At 39.2% G+C, this 22175-nt stretch overlaps 1 protein-coding gene across 1 annotated transcript; it reads right to left on the reverse strand.

Annotated features, from left to right (window-relative positions):
- Window positions 1-394: 394 nt before the first annotated feature.
- Window positions 395-21848, reverse strand: CTSK (cathepsin K). Its single transcript, XM_044672662.1, has 8 exons — window positions 20653-21848; window positions 18821-18950; window positions 18091-18213; window positions 10268-10423; window positions 6154-6372; window positions 2263-2428; window positions 1745-1850; window positions 395-1166 (listed from the first exon to the last, which is right to left on the reverse strand). The coding sequence occupies exons 2-8, from the start codon at window positions 18947-18949 to the stop codon at window positions 1067-1069; spliced, it is 999 nt and encodes a 332-aa protein (XP_044528597.1). The 5' UTR covers window position 18950; window positions 20653-21848; the 3' UTR covers window positions 395-1066.
- Between the last annotated feature and the right edge of the window lie 327 nt (window positions 21849-22175).

The following is a 22175-nucleotide window of genomic DNA, read 5'->3' on the forward strand; positions in this document are numbered from 1 at the left end:
TTTGGGGGATTTGCTGCTCTCATCATTATGCAGGAATGTATGGGGTTTTATGAAGGATTCTGGGCATCAAGCTGACCTTCAGCTCCCTCTGGATTTGCCCCACTAAAATTCTTCCTGTTGTCAGAGTCCTTGCTGCCTTCATCACAAGTGTAGGTGGGTTCAAGGAAAAGTCCGCTATTGGGATCTGGCTGCTCCAACCGTTGGCTTAATGAGTTAACCAGATGTTCACCTTGTTCCACTTATATTGATTTAACAATGGGAAGATGTACTTTTTCAGAATTAAGCTTGGTTAAGTATAATGGAGGCGGGAGAGAAAGTTTTAGATTCCTTTTTCAATGTCAGCAGAAGTTTAGAGAGTGGCTATTAAGCCATCTGTTTTGAAAAGACAATAAGATAAGTGATCAGTATTCAGTTTATTTCAAAATATATAAGCAGGGAGGGGAAAATATACATTTCTAGTATAATCTAAACTTACTACAAAATAAGCAAATCATAATTTTGTGGAATAAAATGGAAAACAGGCAACTCTCACTTTTGAGGATGAGGAAAAGACTGTGGACACTCACAGACCTGGATGGAAGGAACCCTGAAAGCTAGATTGAGACGATTCCATGTTATTGTCCACGTCTCTGCCTCCAGGCAGGAAAAGGGCTAACTTGTTCTGGCTGGATGAGCATCTGCTCTGTTTTGAGGATCTTCAAGCTCTCCTCACATCAGCACAGCAGTAGCACCAGGGCAAACTGCCCTAACAATGACATGCTGTCCATACCTCACAGACCTCAGGCATGTATATGGGTTTCTGAGCTACCCCCGGAATCTCAAACTTGGCCCTAAATTTTCAAAGGAAGATGAGTAGAAGTAGGGGTTGAGGAGAGGAGGAGGAGGAGGAGGAGGAGGAGGAAGATGTCATCTGAAGGGCACTTTGTAAAACTGAAAGGTAAGATGTAGGTGAACCTTCTGCAAACCACCAAGTTGGTTCCAAGAGAGACTTTCCAAAGTGCATCCCCACCCCCTTGCACAAGCTGAAGGAGGGTGGAAAGAAAGGTGGGAAGTCGGATGGCCAGGATCACATCTTGGGGAAGCTGGCCAGGTTGGCGATACCACAGGCGTTGTTCTTGTTCCGAGCCATCAGGATGTAACCTTTGTTGCCCCACTGCTCTCCCCAGCTGTAGGAACAACCAAAAACAAGTCTTAAACGCCTTCATTCTGCATTTCGGGTACACATATGCTGGAACTTCTGCTTGATTTCTAGTTTGGGGGGGGGGGGGAGGAAGAGGGACAAAAAGGCCCTGAGAATTTCACCTGCCCTCAATGACAGGGAAGACTTTGGTTCCAGTTCACTGCTCATTTCCATGGGGCATCTCCCTTAGTGAATGTTGCATTTTCTAGTTCTACATGGTTTGATCGCAATTATTTCTGTTCCTATATATGGGATATCTTCCAAATTATAATTATCCTGGCTCCAAGAGTAAACATAACAAAACGTATTCAGAGAATAAAGCACAAAAGATGCCATCAAATGAAATCTTTAAGACAAATTCAGAAATAAAGGCAAAAACTTAGGACATGGTGGACACTCCTGCTTGACTGGCTTTAGTCTATTGTTTTCAGTTGCTATCAGCTGTGAGATTTCTCTTCCATAAGCTTCCTAGTACTACCAATTTCTTGGTAAAAGAGAAGGAAGGAACTGTAGGAAAGTGGTGGCTGAGCCTGACCCTGAGGTATCTGCATCCTCAACATTTACCTGTTTTTGATGATCCAGTGCTTGGTCCCCCTTTGAATTCCATATCCCACAGCCAGCACTGCATGGTTGAGATTATCGCTATTGCAGTTCTCATCATAATACACACCTAGGCAACAATTTTTTGTAGGTTAAGGTTCTTGGCATTTCAGGGAACTTTCTATAAGGGATCTCTGTGTCTCTCAGTCTGTAGGTTAGAGGGACCCTGCTCATGCCAGATGGTGACAGGACCCCCCTGTGGTATTTCCCAGTCAGGAGTTCCCCTATGGGGTCTCTCAGTTGAGGTTTCTATGAAGTTTCTCCATCTATAGTCTGATCACAGAATTTTTTAGTCAACTTTTCTGGATGTCAGCAATAGCTGCCAAATTTGCTCCTGGGTAAATTCAAAAGCCAAAAGTATGAGCTATGTTCTAAAAACCTTCAGGAGCCTTTTCTGCAATAGAACACAAGTCTCCTTTGTAAATTTGCTCACCGAGGCCAACCACCAAAGCCATCCTGTCCCCACCATCCTAACATTTTACCTTTGCTATAGAATTGGAAAGAAGACAGGCTTGCATCAATTGCAACAGCAACAGGTCCCACTCTGGCCACTGCCCTCTTCAAGGCTTTCTCACTCCCCTCAGGGATCTCTCGGTAACCCCGGCATTTTGCTGCTTTACCAGTAGGGTTGTACATGCAACTTTCATCCTGGGAAATGAGGGAAACAGAGGATAAGGAAATTTTTTTTTAAACCTGAAACCTTATTAGAAAGGAGGATATTGTCATTGAAGTGGGTGAGAGCTGCCCCCAAATTTGCTTTTTCAGAAAGATGAAGAGAGGAGATGTCTCTGGTGTCTCTGGCTTTGAAATAAAAGTGTGACCTCATTTTAACAGGACAAGAAAATCCCTCTGGTGCTAGGTCATCAGGAAGAATTTCCAGGCCCTTAGGTCACTGTCAATTATTTCTCAAAACTCTGTGTAAAAAAACAAAACAAAAAACATTCTACAGACACCTGAGAAAGTGCTAATTTGTTTCTCAGGTCTAACTACATAACAGAAACAGTGGTAGGAGAAGGGGGAAATAAAAATTTCTGAAGATAAGGGCCCTATGCAATTTAGTATTATCAAAACAAAGGACTTTCTTATTCTAATGCTGAGATTCTGCAAGCCTATGAACAAAGACACTTCAGTAGTCTCTTAAAACACTGTTCTTCCTTATCATGCCTTCCAATCCCTCCACACTTCAATTCTTTCCCAAATCATCATCCTTATACAGCCTACATTCTTTTCCCTTCCATATTTCAACCATTTCATGAACCAATTGAACTCTATGTTATCTCCTCCATTCAAATCCTTTCTACCAACCTGACCCCCCTTCTAAAGCTAATCATGCCTTGCCAAACTTTGGCATAGCTTGGCAACCTAACTTCGGATTACTCATGAGGTCTCTCACCTATTCACGTGCCTCTAAATAGAGCTGGATTTATGTTACATAATCTCATTTGGACCCTCATTACAAGGAAATTAATTCTTTTTCACCTGTATAACTGATTTACTATCCAGCTGATCACAAGAGCTATTCAAAACTTTCCTGGCCCTGCTCAGACTTCTCATAGCATTCTCTTCCCACACCCTCTTAATTTAAGACTGCCACTAAAAATATTTTGAGGTTGTTAGCCGAGAACTCCCTCTTGTTCTTTTCTCATCTCATATCACTCAGATATCTTCCTCTAGTACCTCCTCCTTCACTTCATCTCACTTTAAGAGGCAGCCAAGGAAAGCCCTTCTATATGAACTCATAAATCCATCCCATTCCGTTTCCAGAAGATTGCTCCCACTATTATCCCAACTCTCCCATTAATCTTCAATCTCTCCCTATTTACTGGTTGCTTCCTTGTTGTCAACAAACATGCCTCTTTCATCATTAAAAGCTCCTTATTTGATCTGACCATCCCCAGTAACTATAGTCCTAGATCTCTCCTCACAAATAAAATCCTTGAAAAAGTCTACACAGTGCCTTCACTTCCTCTTCTCTTATCCAACTTTAAACCCCCTGCAATCTAGCTTCTGAGCTCATTATTCAACTAAAACTATTCTCTCCAATATTAACAGTGATTTCTTAATTTTCCAAATCCAATGGCCATTTCTCAATCTTCATCCTTTTTGATTTCTCTGCAGTCTTTGACTCTATCAATCACCCTCTTCCACCCTTTTCATGACATCACTCTTTCCTGGCTCTCTTCCTGCCTGTTTGACTATTCCTTCTTGGTCCCCTTTGCCAGCTTTTCCTCCAGGTCATACCCATTAATCTTAGGTGCCACCCAAGGCTCTATCCTAAGACCTCTTTTGTTCCATTTCCATACTGTCTTATATGGTGACCTGATCAGCTCCAACACCCATGGGTTTAATGGTCATTTTTGTACATATGACTCTGACCTAAATATCCAGCTCTCATGGTGCTGCTGAGCTCCATTTTCATGTCTACCTACTTATTGGACATCTTAAACTTGGATGTCCTGTAGACATTTCAAAATCAACATGTCAAAAACAGAGTTTGTTATTTTCCCTCCCCATACTCTTCCCTCTTCCCATCTTCCTTATTGTCAGAGGCACCACTACCATCCTTGCAACTCTGGTGTCATCTTCAATTTTTGTCTTCATCTTCTTATTCGTCCACATATCCAATCCTTTTCCAAATCTTGTCATTTCCATACTAGAAACGTGTCATGTATATTCCCCTTTTCTCTATTCACATAGCCATCACCTTAGTGCAGGCACCTGAACTATTGCAATTCAACAGCCTTCTGGTTGGTCTCCCAGCCTCAATTCTTTTCCCACTTCATTCCTTCCTCTCATTGCCTGCCAAAATAATTGTCCTAAAATCTAATTCTGCCTGCTCTTCTCCCCACCCACTCAATAATCCATGGATCCTCATTATCTCCCAGGTCAAATAGAAAATCCTCTCTTTGTTCCTTGAATTTCTTCACAATCTAGCCCTTTCTGGTCTTATTTATATAACCTTCTACATAGTCTAGCAGCCAACAATGCTGTCCTGCTTGCTGCTCCTCACCTCGGACTCTCCATTTCCCAAGGGTGTTCCTTTTCATCCATCTAGCTTCCTTCAAGGTTCATCTTCAATCCCAACTTTTGGAGGAGCCTTTCTGAGGCTGTTAGTGTCTTCTTTCTGGGATTATCTTCCATTTATATGCTATATCTCTTGTATATACAATTCTTTTTGCATATTGTCTCCCTATTAGAATGCAAGTTTTTTGAGGGTTTTGACCTTTCTTTGTATCTCCAGTGTTTAGTGTGGTGCCTGGCACATAAAGCAATTAAGAAATGTTTATTTACCACAGACAGATTCTATTGTTATGTCAGGGTTTCCAGAAACAAGCTAAGATTTGTAGCTCTCTGTCTACCATTCCAAAGGTCACTATGTATCCTCCATATCCACATCCCCTATCATTATGAGGATAAAATATTATAGTATCATAGATAGTGTTAAATATTTATTGAACAAGAGGGAACTTTAGGAGTCATATACTCCAGTTTTCTCATTTATTAAATGGGGAAATTAGGACTCAGAGAAGCTAAAAGACTTCCAAAGTTGAATATCCAATCAAGAGTCCAGTTCAACTTCTTATTAAGGATCTACCTAATTAAATGCCTTATGGGCATACAGGGGTTAAACTGTTGTCTAAAGCAATTAATTAAGACTATTTTCTACTAGCTTATAGGTGCAAATTAGTCTATATGATTGATCCAATTTTACAAAAGCTTTAATTCCTAATATGCAAAAGAAAGGGACAAATGCTTGATGCAAATAATTCATAAGGTTCAGACTCTCTAAGAGCATTCTTTTAGAGAATCCCAAATATGGCCCTCTAAGAGAGTCAGAGATATTTTTTCAAGAATATGCATTTTAGTGAGGCAGCTAGGTGGCTTAGTGGATTGAAAGCCAGGTCTAAAAATGGGAGGTCCTAGGTTCAAATTTACCTTCAGATACTTTCTAGCTGTGTGATCCCAGGCAAGTTACTTAACCACCATTGCCTGGTCCTTACTACTCTTCTGCCTAAGAACTAATACACAGTATTGATTCTAAGATGAGAGGTAAGGGTTAAAAAAAAATAACACACACACACACACACACACACACACACACACACACACACACACACACACTCTCTCTGAAAAATTCCCCAAGAATAGGTGGCAAGAAAGAACAATGGTGGCTTTAAAGATCTGGAGGCCCTGTTGAGTTTTTTGGCAGAAGGGAAAAACACTTTTCCCTCTTGTCTTCTAAACAGACATGGGCACGTCTCAAAGTTGGATGAATGGGGCCCAGGTGAAGAGAGGAAGGAGAGACTGCATTAGGGATGTAAAGATGCTAAGCAGAGAGAACAGTGTTGTCTGTGGGTAGCAGGGGAGCTCACCTCTCCGATGTAAGGGTAAGCATCTTCAGAGTCTATGCCTCGGTTCTCCTGCACATACTGGAAGGCATTGGTCATGTAGCCCCCACCACAGCCATCATTTTTAGACACACAGTCCACAAGGTTCTGGGGGCTCAGGTTGAGTAGTTTACCAGTCTTCTTCTTGAGCTGGCCTTCCAAGGCACCCACTGAACTGAAGGCCCAGCAGGAGCCACACTGACCCTGGAGTAATTAGGGAGAAACTATTCAGAAAATCAGGAAGCATTTTATTTTTTTCCACATTATTTATTTATTTGTTTTTAGAATTTTTTTTTGCATGGTTACATGATTTATCTTCTCTCCCTCTTCTCCTCCCTCCCCCACACCAGGAGCTGACAAACAATTCCACTGGCTTATATATATATATATATCTTATTACTCAAAACCTATTTCCATATTATTCATATTTATAATAGAGTAATCTTCTAAAAAACACAACCCACATCATATAACCAAGTGATAAATCATGTTTTTCTTCTACTTTTCTACTCCCACAGTTCTTTCTCTACAGGAAGCATTTTAAAAGAGAGAAAAGTACCCACTTATACAAATGGTTTATTTACTGGATCCTCTTCCATATTACTTTCTGTAAGTTATCAAGTTTTGTTGTTATTGGTTTACATAGTCAATATCTTTCCTAGTATAATTCTGCCTTCTAAGCCCTATGTTACTTCCTACCTTTTGATATTTCTTTAAATTCCTCTCATTTGTCATTTTAACAAAGTGGTAATATTCTGTTACCCTTTAGTACTATAATTTATTTGGCCATTCTCCAACTACAGGACATATAAATTACTTTTAGTTTCTTATTATGAATAATTATAAATGGTTTTGTACTGATTTACTATTTTTCCCTTTTAGTAATGTCTTTCATATGCAGTCATAATTAAGGGATCAATGCAGCAAATGATATAATCCATTTTAACACTCTTATTTACAGCAATTATTTAAGCCCAGGTTGACTTAGAATCATAGAAGGGTAAATCTGGAGGGGACGTTAGGGACCGTTTAGTCTGACCCTCTCATTTAACAGATGAGGAGACTGAGGACCAGAGAGCTTACTTGCCCAAGATCATATACCTAAGTCATTTGCAAAGCCAAGCCTAGAACTAAAGTCTCTTCACTTCTGGTCCTGTGTTTTTACATCTTACTACCCTGCCTAGAATGTTCTCTGTTATTTCCCATCAATATAAAATTGGTATACAATCAGAGAATTAAAACCAATTTTAACATCCATTAGAACAAAACTAAACTAAAAAGGTAAAACTGCTGAGATATCAGAGGTAGGGTGAGAATTATAGAATGTGTCCCTAAACCAAAGAGAAATTGGGCTTTGTCTCCATTACTACACATAACTACTACGCATAAATAAAAAAATACTACACATAACTGAGAAATGATTGGACCCCTGCTAGGATGTCCTAAATAATGAAGGTTGATCCAGAAAAAAGAGAAGAAAAGATTCCTATCCATGTATCCATGGAAATTTCTCAAATTCCTTCCAATGGTAGAAATATAACTCTTATCCTCAAGGTGCTGCCAATCTAATAGAAGTGTCATACATGATCCCTGCCTTGGGTAATCTCCTAAAGTAATGGGTAAAGGAAAAGAATGGCAGATTAGTTCTTGTACTTCCAATCTACTTGGGGAAAATATGTCCAATATGAAATATACCTATATATGTGCTTAGGGAAGACACCAAGTTAAATAAGACACAGATCCAGTCTTCACAAATATATAAATACATATAATTATAATACATGATATTACAAGAAAGATGGGGCAACTAGGTGTCACAGTGGATAGAACACTAGGCCAAGAGTCACGAAGATCTGAGTTCTAATCCAGCCTTAGATACTTACTGGCTGTGTCACCATGGGCAAGTTACAACCCTGTTGCCCTCAGTTTTCTCATATGTAAAATGAGCTGGAAAAGAAAATGGCAAACCGCTCCAGTATCTTTGCCAAGAAAACTGTTATTTTCTCCATTTTACACAAAGGAAAATTGAGAGTGGATGAGGTTAAGCGACTTGCCCGGGATCACACAGCCAATAAGCATTTGAAGAAGTATTTGAACTCCAGGATCTTGATTCCAGGTCTAACACTTTATAGCCACTATGCCATCTGAATTCCTTAAATTTCATATTAAAAGTTCCTCCACAGCAACACTGCAAGATATGTAATACAAATCCTATTATCCTTATTTAGTAGGGAAAGGGAGCACAATCATGCCTTCTCTACTTGGATCTACGACCTCAATATGCATCATCCCTTCTATATCTGTCCATTCTTCTTGATGAGAAAGGTACACACAAAAACTGGTCACATAATGAATTACAAAGAAGATACAATTAAATATAGAAAAATAGAAATTTCATAGGGAGGACTAGACATATTTCATTAAGATGGGGTGAGTAGATTTCCTATACTAATGAAGGCTGGCACCTTCTCTGGAACTTATTGTCTTAAAGAGTTGCCTAGAGAACTGACTGGCCTCTACATCAGAGGTGGGACCTGAAACCCAGATCTTCCTGGTTTCAAGGCCAACTCTCCGTCCATTATGATACTGTCTCTCAAACCTATATGTTGCATTTATTTGTAAGTTATTGGCAAATAATGATACAATGAGTAAAGAGGTATAGGCCAACATGAAAAGTAAAAAATGACTTGTAAAAATAATGCCTGAGTAGTGTAAGATGTTAGTAGACTTAATTTCTACCAAATTTCTATCTAGTTTTTGTAACAGTTCTTGCAAATATAGAGTTCTTTTCTTAGTAATTTCTGATCTTAGGTTTATTGTAATCTGGGGTTAGAATATAATAATTTCTGATTCTGTCCTAGATTGTTTCACAAACATAATTTTCTATTTCTCAACCAGTACAATAGTTCTGATCACTATTATTTTTATAATATAATTTTACGTCTATAAGTGCTAGTTGCCCTTCATTTCTTCTTTTTTTTTAATACATTATTACTTTGAGAGTCTGGCCCTTTTTTCCCTTCTGAATGAATTGTTATTAATTTGTAAGTCCTATAAAGTACTCCTTTGATAGCTTGCTTGGCATAGCACTAAAGCTCGAATTTAATTTAGGGAGTGTAGTTACACTTTACAGACTGCTGGAATAGGCTCCCAAAACCAGAGTCACTTCCACGCTACAATGAATCATCAGAGAAAGAATTTGAGGGAGGAAGAGGGAAAGGAGAACTAACTGTAATTATATAAAACAGGATTGTTTGAATAAGGATTAGAATGATAAGAATTGACTAAAAATTAGGAGAGATCTATATCTCAATATCTCAATAAAGATCTCAATAACTATCATGTTAGTTACTGACAACTTATTATTGGTGTTGGTATTCTTAAGTACTATTTTTTTTAAACCCTTAACTTCTGAGTATTGGCTGCTTGGTGGAAGAGTGGTAAGGGTGGGCAATGGGGGTCAAGTGACTTGCCCAGGGTCACACAGCTGGGAAGTGTCTGAGGCTGGATTTGAACCTAGGGCCTCCCGTCTCTAGGCCTGACTCTCAATCCACTGAGCTCTTAAGTACTTTTTATTGAAAACTGGTTTAAGACATTTTAAAAATCAAAAAGACATGATTAAGAAAAAAGAAGATTAACAGCCATGTGATATGTAATCATTTTAAAAAGGGCAGAAGAGGGGTGGCTCCGTGGCATGGTAGATAGAGGACCAAGCCTGGAATCAGGAGAACCTGGATTCAAATCTGGCCCCCAAATACTTCCTAGATTTGTGACCTTGGGCAAGTTACTTAACCCTGTTTGTCTAACCTTTGCCCTTCTGTCCTAGGAGATAAAGTAAGGTGTTTTTTTTGTTTTTTTTTTTAAAAAGGGCAGGGAAAAGCCAAAGGAGATATAAGCAAAGGAGCTTGTTAAGGGAAAGCACTGGTGATACGAGCAATAGTGTGTAGAGAAAGCTGGAAAAATCTCCATATTTGGATTTCTCTCTCAGAGCCTCATCTTTCTGCCTCCTATCTTGTGGGCATCCTCCTTCATTATTCTATTAAATAGAAGCAAATGATCAAGTAATTGCATACACCTATCCTGGAAGCACAAAAGGTACCTGATTTTTGACAGGTGTGACATATCCTTTTTTTCTGTAGTCGATGGAATCAGGAGTTCTGGCCTCCCAGTCAGGAAAATAGAGGGTGTCATTGTTCTGGGATCGAGACAGGGGTACCTTCAGTCCAGTCATCTTCTGTACTACCTCCTCACTGGTCTGGAACACAGGAAAATGGAATTTGAAATAATCAGCATTATGAATGAAAAGATGACAAATAAAATATGAAGAAAATTATTTCAGCAATTGGAAATTATGTCCAGGTGACAGATTAGAGATTTCTTTTTTTGTAGCCTAGAGAGCAAAGAGATAATCTTTAAATCCCAGGAGTTAGTGCCACAGAAAGGAAAAGGACAATCATCAGAATCTATTCTTTTCCCCAACCCCACCCAAATAAAATCTCTTTCTACTGACTTTATTATGTCTGCCACAGTGTTCCATATTCACAATCTACATGTTATTTTTTATTTCTTCTCTATCATCTCCCATATTCAATATCTGCCAAGTGCTTTCAATTATACCTCTACATATCTCTCTCATCTGTTCCTTTCCCCCTAATCTCTTTAGTATCAATCTATGTCTGGATTAGTTTGATAGCTTCCTAACATACTCTTCTCTCTCTGACTTTAATTCTTTGCAAACCATACTTCACATTATCCCCTGAGTAATGTTATTTATGAGTACATCTCGTGATGTTAGACCTTGGCTCAAAAATCTTTTAATAGTTTTCTACTGCCAACTGAATAAAGCTCACACATTTAAGGCCCTCTATTAGAAATCTGGTACCATTTTACCTTTCCATCACTGATTTCCATGACTCTCTTCCCTTGTACATTATGCTCAACCAAATACAGCTGCTCACAGTCTCCTGAACACATTGACACTTTCCTACCTCCAGCTCACAGAGTTCCTATGACTAGAATCCCCTCTCCTTTTCTTTTTCCCATCCTTTAAGTGCCTAACTCAAAGGCCACCTCGCCATGAATATTTCCTGATTTCCAGTTATGTGGGATATATATGTGTGTATATCTATCTATCTATATATATATAGATACACACACACACACACACACACACACACACATATATGTATGTATTCCTCTTAAAATTCTGATGCCTTTTTAAAATCTGGCATATACCCTGGGTCTTCCAATTGGCAAGGATTCAGCAATATAACTTAAAATCCCAAGATTATTTCACTCCCTACTGTTGTGGAGGGTAGGGGCAGAGAATAGGAAAAGGGAATATGTTATATTCATATGTTGGGAAATGATGGATGCCACCTTTGAATGATAGAGGAGGCAGTTGGAAGGCATAGAATGTTCCCAGATGCCATGAGCCAGGGCAAACGTTGGTTGGCCTGGCAGTATAAATTCCCCTGACAGCCACTTGAAGGGGTCTTTGGTCTTTGTCCTTTGGTGTTGGGTCTGTGGGCTCTTTAGGTCTCTGAATCTTTCTAGCTCTTTAGGTCTCTGGGTCCCTGGGTGGTGAAGGGAGGCTGGGAGGTCTATGAAGAAGAGAGTAGAAGAATCTGAATATTTCCGGAAGACTGTGAGAGCTAATGCATCACCAAACACTGATAGTGAAAAGCTGAGAGAATGACATCACCAACAAGCTGCATCAAAAGCAGTTCTATTCTCTGGCTTGGCTGTGGCCAGGCTGGGCCAGAGGTGTAGTGGAGAACAAAGCTCCAGGTTTTACTAAATCAGTAGCCTCCAGTCCTGATTGTCAACTAATTATAGATATTAGATTGACAGGGCCTCCAATCCCCGTTCCTTATCCTGTTTATCCTTTCCCTGATTATAGATTATAGATAAAGAGTATTTAACAAGTACCTTCCTGAGTGGTCTTTCTAACATGACCATTGGGAAGGGATTCAACGAAGTCAGATTTCAAATGTAATCCAAAGCAAATCAAAGCCCTATAATAATTTATCCAACCTCAGGTTGGACCTGAAAGGCTTACCCATCCACCTAATCTTTCAGGGTCCTCCCTGGGCAACTGTTAGAGAAAAGAGGAAATTACAACAACTATCAAGGGTGATCGGGGTTGGTGTTCCTCCATCATCTGCAACTAGGGAGAGTACACAGATACATTCACATCATTGTATACCTACATCTCCTTAGGATTCTTTTTTGTTCATAACAAATAGAGCTGGAGGTAGTAGAGGGAAGTCCCTGCTTCTATACTTGTTTCACCCATGAAAATGACTTTTCACTTAGTCATTATGGGGAATCAGGGTGCTTATACAGCTGAAAATAGAGAAAAGTAACCCCTCTCTTGCGATATATTCCAATATTTCTAAGATGTTTAGTTTCATTGATGTGGGTACTCCCTTCACTAATGCAGATTATAACTCCATTATAACTTAGTAGATGGTCTTTTTTCTTCTTCTAAGAATAAGTAGATTTTATTTAAACTAAAGTGACTGACCTTAAAAACAGGATGTACCAAGATAACTTAAGGGTCATAAGTTTCTCAGAAAAACATGAGAAACAAATAAAAAAAATCCTTCGGTATTGTTATGCAGGATACAAGACGAGATATTAAAAAATATGACCACTCTAGTTCCTCAGAATATAGACAACAAAACAATGGTCAAGAGGGCAGCTGGGTAGCTCAGTGGATTGAGAGCCAGGCCTAGAATCAGGAGGTCCTAGGTTCAAATCCGGCCTCAGACACTTCCCAGCTGTGTGACCCTGGGTAAGTCACTTGACCCCCACTGCCCACCCTTACCAATCTTCCACCTATAAGTCAATACACAGAAGTTAAGGGTTTAAAATTAAAAAAAAAAAAAACAATGGTCAAGAGAATTCATAGATTGCTTCTAGGAGATAGCAGGGAAAGCAATGCTTCAAACTCAAAATCTAAAACTGGTTAAATTGAACAATTTCAGCCACAAACAATAGGTTTTTCAAGTATCCAGGAAAAAGACTTTTAAAAATGAAGGCAAGGGAGCAGGTAGGTGGCTCAGTGACTTGAGAGCTAGGCCTAGAGACAGGAGGTCCTGACCTTAGATACTTCCCAGTTGTGTGACTCAGGGCAAGTCACTTAATTCCCATTGCCTAGCCTTTACTGCTCTTTTTTTAAAAGTTCATTTAATTAATTAGGAATGTTTTTCCATGGTTACATGATTCATGTTCTTTCCTTCCCCTCCTCCCACTCCCCTCCCATAGCCAATGAGCAATTCCACTGGGTTTTATATGTGTCATTGATCAAGACCTATTTCCATATTATTAATATTTGCACTAGGGTGATTGTTTAGTGTCTATATCCCCAATCTTTACTGCTCTTTTGACTTGGAACCAATACACAGTATTGATTCTAAGACAGAAGGTAAAGGGTTTTTTGGTTTGTCTGTTTTTAAATGAAGGAGAGCAAATGAAAACAACTCAAGATTATTCAGAAGTCATAAGAAATCTCAGAAATTGGAATAATATGCATATAGATCATAATATAATCTCAGAGAATGTGATGGTATACTGTATATCAAAAAACTGCAACCTAAAATAACATAAGTAGATGGCCTTTTAGATTGCCGAGGCTAAAATAATCTATCATCTTACATGGGGCCAACCTGGTAATGAGCCTTTCCAAATTTAGCTAGTTCCTCAGATGCCAGGCAGTCTATGACTAGAACTATCTTTGTTGACTTTCCAGGTTAGTAGAAAGTCTAAAGAGCTTTCCCTTCATTGTAGTATAGCCTTAGAAAACTCAGGGTCATAGCTAATTCCCATTATAAAGCATCAGAGTAGAACCTTAATGAACTTTAATTCTAACTCTTGTTATAAACATATTAAATTATAATGACTGATATATGTCGTTCCCTTTAAGAAAGTGGTGAAGTACTGCAATAGATAGAGTAACTGGCCTGAAGTGAGGAAGACTCATCTTTCCGAATTCAAATCTGGCCTTAAGCACTTTCAAGCTGTGACCCTAGACAAGTCACTTAACCCAGTTTGCTTCCATTTCCTCATCTGTAAAATGAGCTGGAGAAAGAAATGGTGAACCACTCTAGTATCTGTGCCAAGAAAATCTAAGCACAGATACAAATGGCAAACCACTCCAGTATCTGTACCAAGAAAACCCAAATATGGATATGAAGTGTTGGATACAGCTGAACAACAATTTTAAGAAAATCTGTAAAAATCCAAAATTCAGAAAGTTATTTGCTTTCTAAAAGAGTTCATTATAGGTTTCCTTTAAATTGATTACTCTTCCCCAACACATTTTTTAAAAATGTATATTGTTGCCTTTGGTTTTTATTACCCTTTTACTTGCATATATATAATTTCCCCATCCCTGACCCAGGGAGCCATCTCTTGTAACAATGATTTTAAAACAAAAGAAAAAAGCAGCTCAGCAAAACTAACCAATACATTGTATCAAGTATTTGTGCAATATTCTACACCAGTAGTAAGTACTCCCTTCTTGAAAGAGGGGAAATATGTTTTCTAAATTCTTCGGGGATAAGCTTGATCATTATAAATACATATTGTTCAGTTTCATACTATTCTTTCTGTTTATTTGTTGTAATCAGTGTATATACTATTTTCCAGATGCTACTTGCTTCTGTATCAGTTCATATAAGCCTTTGCATGTTTCTCTATATTCTTCATATCCATTGTTTCTCATAGCACAATAGCAATCCATTACATTCATGTACCATAATTTGTTGAACTATTCTGTTTTTTGGTATCACAAAAGCACTGCTGTGAATATTTCAGTATATATGGCACCTTCCTTTCTATCTTGGACCTCCTTGTTATATATGCCTTACAGGGAAATCTCTGAGTCTAAAGGTATGAATGTTTTAATCACTTTTAGAATAATTTCAAATTGCTTTCCAAAATGGTTGGACCAATTTACAGTGCATTAGTGTGCCTGTCTTTCTTCAGTCCCTCAACTGTTCCCATCTTTTGACATCTTTACCAATTTTCTAGATGGGAAGTGAAACTTCAGAGTTGTTTTGATTTACAGTTCTCCAATTCTTTTTTTTTTAATTGTTTTTTTTTTAACCCTTGTACTTCGGTATATTGTCTTATAGATGGAAGATTGGTAAGGGTGAGCAATGGGGGTCAAGTGACTTGCCCAGGGTCACACAGCTGGGAAGTGGCTGATGTGTAAATAGAATTAGCCAGATCCCATTAATAGTCAAAAATCTACTCAACCCAGGCGTGCTAATGATGTCACTCCCACCTCCCTTAGTGGGGAGGGGAGACGAGTTACCCACACGTGACAATAAGTAACAAATCAAGAATAAGGGACTGCCCTTTGGGCAGTCCAAATCAATGTAGAAACTGCCATTTGTCCATTTGAATTAGAGGTGGACCACAGGAAGTGATGAAAGACACGATCTCTTTAAGTAAGTGAGTGAACTTCCTGTGGGGGCAGTTGCCGTCCGGAACTGGAAGAAGAAGCATCTCCTGAGACCACAGACAGCTTACACTCTGTATTGTCACGTGGGTAAGTTAGGCTGGCTTCCTTGGCCTAGCTGGGCCAATTCTAAACTCTGCCTATCTGGCTGTTGGGCATTGTGGCTTACAGCTTCATTTATTTAGACTTCTAACCTCCCTCTTCTCTGTATCCCTACTTACCTTCCTGATTGTAAATAAACTCCTCAACCCGATGCTGACTTGGGTCTGATTTAATTACGGAATCAACCTGAATTGTTGATTCCTGGCGGCCACATATTTTAATATATAGCTATAATAACTAAATTTTAATTCTTACACTGAGGCCGGGTTTGAACCTAGGACCTCCTGTCTCTAGGCCTGGCTCTCACTCCACTGAGCTACCCAGCTGCCCCCTTCTCCAATTCTTAATGATTTGGACAACCCTTTCACAGGTTTTTGTTTTTTAAACCTTTTCTTTCTATTTTAGTAACAACTTTAAGACAGAAGGGCAAGAGCTAGCAAACAAGGTTAAGTGACTTGCCCAGGATCACGTAGCTGGGAAGTGTCTGAGGCCAGATTTGAACCTAGATCTTCCCAATTCCAGGCCTGGTGTTCTATGCATTTTATCACCAAGACTTCTTGTATGGTTCTTAGTAGTATATAATTCTTTTGAAACAATTTGTTCACATCCTTTGATGCCTTCTCCTTGTTTGCAGGTTTGAGGGAAAAGGAGAGCTGAGAAATTTAAAACTAAAAATATTAGAAGCCACTTCTGAAAATCGGGAAGAAATTAGAAAGCATTTCTAAGATTATATATCAGGAGGATTCAGAACTCAATGAAGATCATTGATTAGAATGATCTTTACCTTGTTGGACCTTCTATAGCAACTCTCTTTTGCATGTATCCTGTGTTATGGTTATTTGTGAACAAGTCATTTGATCCTAGATCTAGAAGGGATCTTATTTATTAGCACAACCCTCTCCTTTAACAGATGAGGCAACTGAGACCTAGACCATTCATGTGACTTGCCCATGGTGACACAGAAAGTAAGCAGATGAGCCTGGGATTCAAATTTGATTTTTTTGACTCCAGACCCAGGGGACTTTCCACTATGATCCATGCCTCTTTTTATAAATGAACCCCCTATTCTAACTGTAAACTCTATGAAGGCAGGGATCACACCACAACTAAACTTTATGTCTACTCTTGGTGCCTAGCACAGGGTTTCAAAATTTAAAAGTGTTTATTAAAAACAAGTATTTAGGGAGCAACTGTGGTTTGATCTCAATCAGTGGATTGAGAGCCAGGCCTAGAAATTGGAGGTCCTGGGTTCAAATCTGTCCTCAGATACTTCCTAGTTGTATGACCCTGGGTAAGCCACTTAACCCCCATTGCTTAGCCCTTATCACTTTTCTGTCTTGGAACCAATACACAATATTGATTCTAAGATGGAAGGTAAGGAAGGTGAGGGTTTAAAACAAACAAATAAATAAACAAAAGTATTTAAAAGGTGAGAAAAGAGATAAATAGGTAAACTCCAAGGTTTCAATGGGAAGGGAACCCAGCTTATCTGCCAGGCTTTAAAACGGTAAAGAAAGAAAAAATAGCATATTAAATATGAACTAGATTTTGTATGGATTTTAGAGAGAGAACTAAGCAAGTTGAACCTAAGCTCTAAATGTATTATTTTGTCTATTTTTAAAAACTTATAACTAAAATTTGGGGTAAAAAACATTTTTTCCTGACCTCTAAAAGGTCTCCAGTGATTAGTCTGACATGGGCAAAAAGGTGCTTCTCTTAAACACCTGAGAAGCTGATGGATGGCAGTATTTGTTTAAGGAATTGCAAAATAAAAAATTAAAAGGCAGTCTAGAAAGTCATGGGTTGATACAAAACAAAACATTCACAGCAGCACTCTGGTGGTGGCAAAAACTTGGAAACAAAGTGGATACTTGTTGATTAAGGGATGGCTAAACAATTTATATTATGTAAAAGTAATGAACCAGTACTGTACAAATAACAATTATGACAAATTCAGAGAAACACGGAAAGACTTGCCAAGAAAACAATATACACAATGTAACTGAAAACACTAAACTCTATAGTGAACAATCTTAGACCCAGAGAAGAAAAATTAACATATATTCCCCTACTAGTAGGAAGTTTGGTGCTATGAGTACAGGATGCAGGAATATCCTTCAACAGACACAGTTGTCATTTGTTTAACTTAAAAAAAAATACAACAGAAGATTCAGTGGAGGAAAGGGAACATAACAGGAAATTACTCTGATGTGTGATAAAAATTCCAAAAGGCATACTTTTTTAAAATGGGAAAAAAACAATGAAACCTTTAGCATGAATCTGGCTCCTGTTGCCAGGTTGAAATTTAACTCTTTACCTAAGGAAACTAGGGGTTGAGACAGACTTACCATGTCTCCTAGGTGGTTCATAGCCAGCTCAAATGTATGAAGGCCAAGAGAGAATTCCAGGTTGTGGGTAGAAATGTATTTCAGGTTCTTCTCCCAAATCAGACGTCGAGAGATTTCATCCACCTAAGTAGAGCAGAGATAGCAATGATACTGACCTAGCTTCCTGTGGATACTATATTCTACTAAGTCTAGCCCTACAGTAAGTTCAATGGGAGATTCAGAAGACACCAGATACTCCCATTCTCTGGGAGGACTATGTGGGAAGATTAAATATATTTGCATGAGAAAAAATTTAAGAGCACTTATAAATAAGTCTATAAAGAAATTCAAAATATAAACAACTTAAGTCCATAAGTCCTGAGATGATGTCCACTAGAGGAGTGTTGGGTTATTCTAGGAAGGCTTTTGAAAAAAAGCAATGTGAAAAAGAGTTAGGAAGGGTAGAAATGACAGTTCAGGTTCAGATCTCCCGCACAAAGGCACATTCCCCCATAGCACTTACTGAAGGGCTATATTTAGTTCAGTTTGGGTTAACAAGTTGGGGGAAGAAGATTGGAGGGGACAAAGTGTGAGTGAAGAACACATGGCAAATTTGCTTAGAGCAAGAAACAAAGCATTTATATTGAAGAAAGGGGTTTAATAGTTAAAATAATGGAATAGGGTGGAAGTTTTGATCCCTCAAATACTTCCAATTGGCACAACCCATGCCTCCCTCCAAGTCCCCACATACCTTGCTATTATATTCTTTTCCGTAGGAGTCCTTCCACAGCTTCCACTGTGTATCTAACATTTCCTCTGGGTACAAAGTAGAACTCACCACTGATGGCAACAGCAGCAATAGGATGTTGAACCCCCACATCCTGGGAGAAGAAATCTTGTTCAGATTTATGAAAGCTGCATTCAAACCCCAGACCAGGGAGAATAGGTTGGAGGTGGCAGGGGAAGAAGAGAAGGGCTGTCATGCTGGGAAGGCGCACAGAATATTGAGAATGGTTTATCTATACCCAAAGAATAGAGTCAGGAACCCAACTCTGGATGATGTAAACATCACAGAAACACATTGCTTTTCTTGTCTGGTTCCTGGACTCTTCTCTGTATACTTTATCCTTGGCCAGACATCACCCAAATACACACAATAAACATTTGTCTATATGTATACCAAGATGGATCTAGGGCTGGGCAATTGGATCTTTGCACCATAGCATCAAATTTAGAGTATACTTGAATTTAGAGAGCACTGCTAGTATTTGCGATTCTCAAGCAGTTTTAGTGCCTAGTTAGAAAAAAAAGAATTCTTTAAGAAAGGAAGCTACAAGATGGTGGCTCGGGAGTATTCCAAGTTTCTATCTGTTTAGTCTCCCGCACACATCCATTTCTTTCAACTCAGTTTTCACTGTGCTTTTGTTTTGGACATGGCTTTAAGGTATTTGTCCAGGATACAAACATTCTAGCTCTGCATATGTGGAGGGGAAAAGGTAAAAATGATCTGAATAATACCTCTTCCCTCTCCCTCCAATGTCCAACAGACCTGGAGGGAATGATAAAGAAATGAGAATTGCCAAGGTCAGGGTAGATATAATCAATAGGTGTCTAACCTGCTTTTCTTTCAAAAGAACTTCTCATTATTAGATTTTTTGGTATATATATTGGACTGCTAAGTCCAAACTTGCTAGTTGGAAGGATTCCCCACCCCCTCCCAAATAGTCTCACTTTATTTTCTTTGCCTCTCATTCCCTTTATTTCTATCTCCCTCTCCCTGATGTCCCTCTATGCCCCTCCCAGTTCTACTGCCTTTTCTCTCCCTCCTCCTGTCTGGGGAAATTGTTCTAATACCAACCAGCTGTTGTGGTCAGAAAGATTTTCCTTTCTTTTCCATCATCAGAAGCCTGTTGCTACAGACCAAGAGAATCAAGCATGATCATCAGGTTGGAATTCAGGCAGTCCCTCAAAGGCTCACACTAATCTTTCTTCTGCTACAGTTGAAATCCTCCTTCCCAGAAGCAATATTAAATTATGGAGTAATGTGCCACATAGCATCATGAGCCTATGTATTAAAAATTCTGAGCAAGTTTAGGCTACCACAGGCTATTTTGACCATGTCTTCAACTCTTCTCATCTTACTATACTTCTACTAAATGCCAAACCTGAGGCCCCTTATATAAGCTCAGGCATATTGTTAAAAATTCCAGTACTGAAACCAGAAATGTGAGGTGGAATAGCTTCAACACTTCCTGCCACTACTTCGTCCATATATGGCTCCCACCACCATTTACGTACCAAACTAAACTTTCTTAATTCTGCTCCTATCCTCCAGGAATTAGACAACTGTAAGCACACAGTCTGGGGAATAGAAGTGGATCAGAAAAGGGTATCTAAACCCTTTGCCCTTACCATTGCTATAGTCCACTCAAAATGCAGATTTCCAGGCAAAAACTCTATGTAGCCATGAAATGATCCCTGAAAGTCACTCACCCACATCCTCGGGCTTTTCACTACAGAAGCCAATATAGGCAAGGATGAAAAGCTGAAGGGCTGAGTCGGGAAGAGGAAGCACAGCTTTACCTGATGATGGCTTATTCTCTGGTCTGGAGAGGCATGCACTGGCGTTTGTGGAGTTGAGTGGACGATTATGGATGCTAGTTTTATCCCAAAAAGTTTGAGGAAGTCAGCTCTAGCAGTCGGCTGGAAAATCTGGACTGTCAGGCTGGGAAGGGGGAGGGGGAAGTGAGGAAGGAAGCCAAAAGGGAGAAGGAAAGGAGGGGAACAGATTTGCATATCGATGGGGAACAAATAGTTGCTGGGAGTTGAGTTTCACATGACCTTGGTAGACCACAGAAAACGCCTCCTGGAAGTTGGAATTTTCAGCCTACACAAGATACTCCAAGTTTTGTCTTCTCTGCCCATCTTCTGGCTGAGAGGGGTACAGGATGTTTTCCCCAGTCCCACCAAGTTTATTTTTTTCACACACATACATCCATTGTTTGTGGTATCATTTCCTTAAAAACACACACACACAATGTTCCTTTTATTAGTAAGATTAGTAATATCTTCCAACACTGAAATTATCAGTAATGACCTTCACTCCTATTTTACAGCAGTTTTTCCCCCCATCCCCAGCTCTCTCAACTTAGTCTTTCAAGTCTCAGAGGAAATGCTGATGCATTTAAATAAAACTAAACTCTTCTCACCTGTGCCCTTCATCACATCTCCTAGAAGACCTTGAAGGAGCGGAGGGCAGGGGTGGGGGCCAGGCCGGGGGGGGAACGCACCAGGGTTCTACTCCTATTTCTGACCCCAACTAGCAGTTCGACCTTACATACATTTTGCTTCTCTCTGGGAATGTTTCATAGGGTGTAAAGTAAAGTGGTTGGGCAAAATAACCTGTTGTGTTCTATGATTTGAAGATCTTCTCTAACTTCAATGATTTCCTCTCCATTAACCACTTGTATCCATCTAAAAAAAGGTTAATTTCTCCTATTCTAAAAGAATCCCCATTTTGACCCTGATATTTCAAAACATGATTCTCTTTCCTGTCACCGTGGAACTTCCAGAAGAGTGGTTTATACTTCTCTACCCCCTTTCAATCTGCCTTCTGTCTACAACAATATTAAACTGGGTTCTCAAGGTCATCAGTTTTTCAGCTGGTCTTTTCATAATCATCCCTCTTTACCTCTCTAAAGCATGTAACAGTTGACTATCAATGAAAAAAAACAAAACACATCACCTCTCTTGGTTGCTCAATTCAGCTCCTTCAGTTCTCATCTGACCACTGTGCATTGTGTATATATGTAAAACCTTATATGCACACATATATATAGGTATGTACATGTATACATATATTTTACATACATAACTTCCATAAGTACACACACATATATGCCCTATTAGAATGTGAACTCCTTGAGAGCAAGGACCGTCCTTTGCATTTTTATAGCTTTGACAGTTAGCACAGTACTTGGCACATAATAGGCATTTAAATGGTTAATAACTAAATGAATGAATATGTAATAGAAGCTAAGTTCACTGGAGTTAGACTAGTTTGTCTTGTACTTGTCAAACAGTGCCTCACAGTCAATGCGTGATAA

This window comes from Gracilinanus agilis, chromosome 4 (assembly GCF_016433145.1).
Source record: "Gracilinanus agilis isolate LMUSP501 chromosome 4, AgileGrace, whole genome shotgun sequence".
Classification (NCBI taxonomy): Eukaryota; Metazoa; Chordata; class Mammalia; order Didelphimorphia; family Didelphidae; genus Gracilinanus; species Gracilinanus agilis.

Excerpts from the sequence above, each read along its gene's own strand:
- CTSK (XM_044672662.1), bottom strand. The coding sequence starts at position 18,949 with ATGTGGGGGTTCAACATCCTATTGCTGCTGTTGCCATCAGTGGTGAGT. Across the intron at positions 2,429-6,153 it reads CTTACCCTTACATCGGAGAG|GATGAAAGTTGCATGTACAA; the intron begins GTGAGCTCCCCT and ends CTCATTTCCCAG. Across the intron at positions 1,851-2,262 it reads TTTCCAATTCTATAGCAAAG|GTGTGTATTATGATGAGAAC; the intron begins GTAAAATGTTAG and ends ATTGTTGCCTAG.